The following is a 4,582-nucleotide window of genomic DNA, read 5'->3' as shown; positions in this document are numbered from 1 at the left end:
TCATTGCCAGGCCAAGGGATTCTTTCTTGTCCTTCACATGATCTGTCAATTTTGTAGACCTATAAGATGATCTAAAAGTTTCGCTGTGTTAAACCGAACAAAACAGTAGTTAGAAAGGAATTAGAGAAGAAGAACTAATGCGACTCATAGTAAATGTATACAAAATCAATGAGGTGGTGGAGCATTTCAGTCAGAACTTGTCCAGTTGGAGGAATAATTTTGAGTTAAGGAGAGATTAGAATTGTTCAGTAGGGCTCAGAGTGGTTAATTAAAGCATTTAGTATTTTTTGAAGTAAACTAAGAAGTTGATTGAGATCGTAAAATTCCATGGTAATGTTCAAAGGCTAGGCTTATAATTCTGAATATATGAAGATCAACACAAATGACCAAATGGGTCGAAGGATTAAAAAAAACTCAAAAATCTAATGACTGAAATGAGATCAAAGTGTAAATTTTCATTTGAACAAAATGCAACTGATGAGCAACATAGTAAGACAATTGCCTTGGGTTTAGATATGGACCAATCTTGCTAACATAGAGAGGAACTGGATGTCCACTTTCATACCGGTGATTAGAGATGTCTGCTCCAGCAGGGTTCCAAATAACCATTCTCCTTGAAACTTAGAGAATGATAATGATGACAATCATTTGCACAGCCCTGGCCATTCTCCTTACTTTTTCCAGAAGATACAAAAAATCTACTTTCTCCAGCCTATTATACATGATAAGTTTGGCATATCATGCAAAAATTAGAAGTATCTTATTGCAGGAGGAAGAAGAATAGAACATGTGAGACACAATGTTTCATATAATGTCAGACAATGTAAAAGCAACATATTATGGCCCCAAAAACTTGAATAGAAGAAGTATCTAAAGCAACAATTTTTTGAGCCCAAGAGTGTCAAGGCTAAGCTATTGACATAAGAAAATCATTGTAAGTAGAGGGAGAGATAAGAGCATCCATTAGGAACAGCCGAAGGTATATATGTAGAAGCATACCGATCACAAATCAGGACAGTGGGACAGAGTCCTTCTGAGGAAGTGAACAACTTGATGACACAGATCCGTTAGTTAGAGGTAGAGTTAGTGAATTATGTCAAGTGCAATCAGTTGGAGATAGCATTAGATATGGCTGCAAGTACACAAAGTTTATTGTAATGACCGAGAAAACAAATGGCATACATAGGGAGGAAATCATGCTCAATCAATCGAAGCGAACAGTTGAAACAAGCAATTCAGCGTATGAGCAACAAGCAAAACGTGATTTCAGTATTAGGTCCTTTGTCATTATAAAATAAATCAAATCATGATTTTGCTGGCTATTTCAAGAAGACTTTCCTTAAAGTTTTATATCCAGAAGTCCGTTTTCATCATAGAAGAGCCTAAATCATGAGGCATATAATTCAGCATGTCTATCACAGGAACCTTTTATCTGATAAAGATGACCATCAGACAATTGGTATCTTCTGCATTTTTTGTGGAAGTCAAAGATATAGCCATTTTGTTCCTTTGCCATTTTGCTGTTCTTGATGAACAAAATGTGCAAGCAATTGTGAGTACGAAAACTAACTCTAAAACAAGTAAAATCCTAGTCTGTGGCTATTCTCATCCTCAGACATCCCTAAAACAACTGGTCACAAATCTGTTTTCCATTTTCATGGTCCTAAAATCCAAAACGGCAGATTAAGAGACTATCCATTGAGCCTAAGTATAACAAATCTCGGTTTAAATTGCTTATGAACTTGAACCACTGGATTGATCACCCTTAAATGATGCAATTGACTTTTTCCTAACATTCAGGCTTGCATAACGGAAATCATTCCTTGGAGCGAAGAAATATCTTGCTATATATATGCACACACATGCATGCTAGCATGCACTGACATCTTTAGAAATTTAGTACTCTTACATCTTTAATTTGTTTCTTTTATCTCCCTTCCAAAAACCCCCTAATTGCCTGTATTTGATAAATCCACTGGTTCCCTGAGGAGATGACCCTACTCTCCACTATACTCATTCAGTTTTGGTAGTAGGTCTAATATAAATTTTATTTTTGGTGGTTTGATACCCACCAATGGTTTACCTGTGTTTAATTAGAATTTATGTGAATAAGATATATTTGTTGTATCTTTGCACATTATGATGTTAGCGTATACATTTATTATATGAGTAAATTTTATATACAGTCAGTGTAAATTTTATACACTAACTTATTGAGTAAATTTTATATACACTATTAGTGTATACACTATCACGATTGAATAGATAATACGTGAGCAAATTTTGAATTTCAAATTCAAATTTTGCACATATATTATATATCTAATAGTGATAGTGTATATATTGACAGTGTATATAAGATTATATTAGTGTCTATATTTGTGTTTCAATTCAATTAACTGACAATTGCAAAAGACTCAGGATCGGAAATAATTAAATTTCATGTTTAGCACCCGCCCCATTTCATTAATTTATTTTTGTTCCTCTATTGCTTTCTCTCTGTTTTGCTTACAATTTACCTATTCATTGGTTCAGTTCACAAAAGTTCTCGAAATCAAACACTGATCCATTCAAAAGGATTGATATATATATATATATATGGAAAAATATAGAGACGTCAAAATCCAACTAGCTAAAGGTTTAGAAAAGTGAAAAGACTAAAAAAAAACCAAATTAAGAAAACTATTTCCCTATTCTCTGTCTCCAAAAATATTTGGAAATCTGAATCCTTGTCTAATTTAGTTGAGATTCCTTGACTTCCAAATCCAAGCATACTTAAATTTAACAACTGATTTTTACATTCCACCGGTTATGTATAAAAACTAATACAGACCTAGTTTCGGGTAGGAACCTCGCGGGGGTGAATATATTCTTGAATGATCGGCGTACAAAATTCACAAAAAGTTGTAACTCATTATTAACAACTTGTACTAACTCGGTAACGGGATAAAACTGCACGATCTTTTAGTCATCTTTTCTAGAGCCAACGTAACCAATAAACATGGAAATTTCAGATTGGTCGGAGCTTCTACCTGATTTGTTGATCATGATAGCCAGACGGATACAACTGATGGAAGATTTTATGGCTTTCAGAGGCGTCTGTACCTCTTGGCGAGCTGCTGCAAGTGTTGATAATTTTGTCAAGTCATGGCCTACAGTTCCATTGGTCATGCTAGCAGAAAAGAAAGACACTGATTATCGCGAATTCTACAGTCTATCTAGGGGCAAGATTTGGAGAAGAATGCCACTACCCGAAGCAAAAGGCAAAAAATGCATCGAGTCAAGAGGATGGCTGATCACAATATCAAGTTCAGGAGATATGAGCTTGTTGCATCCCTTTTCGCGGGCTCAAATTGAACTCCCAAATCAATCAACATTCCCTGAACATGATATTAATCCTGATCCTTTCTTTAATGTAACGAGTGCTGTTTTATCAGCCAGTCCATCAGAGACATCAGATTTTGTTGTGGTTATAGTTGGAGGTGGTGGTCGTTTTCTCTTGTTATGGAGGCCTGGAGACATGTCCTGGACAAGAATAGAATCAGCACAGTATGGTGCCTTCAATGATGTTTATTTCTACAAAGGAAAAATTTATGCCATCACATATGGAGGACATATTTGGGTATGGGATATGTTAGATCCTCCAGAAGCTCAATATTGTTTTACGATAAATAGGGAATTGATCGACTTTCGACGGTCACGTCTAGTGGAATCAGCAGGTAAGTTATTTGTAGTTGCAAGGGACGGGGCTGAATATGATGACGATGAGCAAACTTACGGTGTTATGAATTTTCGAGTTGTGCAGCTAGATTTGATCAAGAGGGAATGGAAAGAGATTGATAATTTGGGAGATATGGCTATTTTTGTCGGGCATAATGGCGGATTCTCGCTTGATGCCACTAGATTTCCGAGTATAATCAAGCCGAATTGTATCTACTTCACTGATGATGCGATAGAAGCCTATACTTGCACTGAAGAAGGGGGTGGAAAGGACATGGGTGTCTACAATCTTGAAGATGGACATATTGAACGATTTGATGATATCCAATCTTTTAGCTTGATCAGCCCACCAGTATGGGTAGCACCATCTTTTTGATGTACTTATCATCTGTCAAATCCCAGCCAGCAGACACCTTGAGGAAGAAGAGATTTATCATATGAGTTTGAACCAACTCTGTCTCCATACATCCTAAAACAATAAACATGTCATCCTAATCATAGGCGCTGTGGTTTTTTTATGAACACCAAAGATTTTGAGAAATTAGGAATTAGATTGAGATATTGATTTATATTACAACACTATCAATGCTTTATAGCCGTCTGTAGCTGTCAAAGGAATCTTCATGTTTTCCTTTAACAAATTAGATTTTCTTGAAGACTTTACTAAGAGTAGTGCATATATTCTACTACCTTTGTCTCGCACATTTCAAATTTTTTGTCGACATTTGCATGCTATGGAGAAATTAGTTTGATTTGTTCACCAGTTTGGGTAGCACCGGCTTTCCGATGTACTCTGCCTTTACCCCTCTCAGAACTTTATTGTTCAGAAATTTTCTCTAATGATTTATCATTATTTATTTAT

At 35.7% G+C, this 4,582-nt stretch overlaps 1 protein-coding gene across 1 annotated transcript; it reads left to right on the top strand.

Annotated features, from left to right (window-relative positions):
- Positions 1 to 3,001: 3,001 nt before the first annotated feature.
- On the top strand, positions 3,002 to 4,096 carry LOC113718399 (F-box protein At2g26160-like). Its single transcript, XM_027243306.1, has one exon. The coding sequence runs from the start codon at positions 3,002 to 3,004 to the stop codon at positions 4,094 to 4,096; it is 1,095 nt and encodes a 364-aa protein (XP_027099107.1).
- Positions 4,097 to 4,582: the final 486 nt, after the last annotated feature.

The sequence above is a fragment of the Coffea arabica genome, chromosome 11e, assembly GCF_036785885.1.
Source record: "Coffea arabica cultivar ET-39 chromosome 11e, Coffea Arabica ET-39 HiFi, whole genome shotgun sequence".
In the NCBI taxonomy this organism is placed as follows: Eukaryota; Viridiplantae; Streptophyta; class Magnoliopsida; order Gentianales; family Rubiaceae; genus Coffea; species Coffea arabica.
Note: the sequence above shows the minus strand (reverse complement) of the source record. Positions and strands in the feature narration are given on the sequence as shown.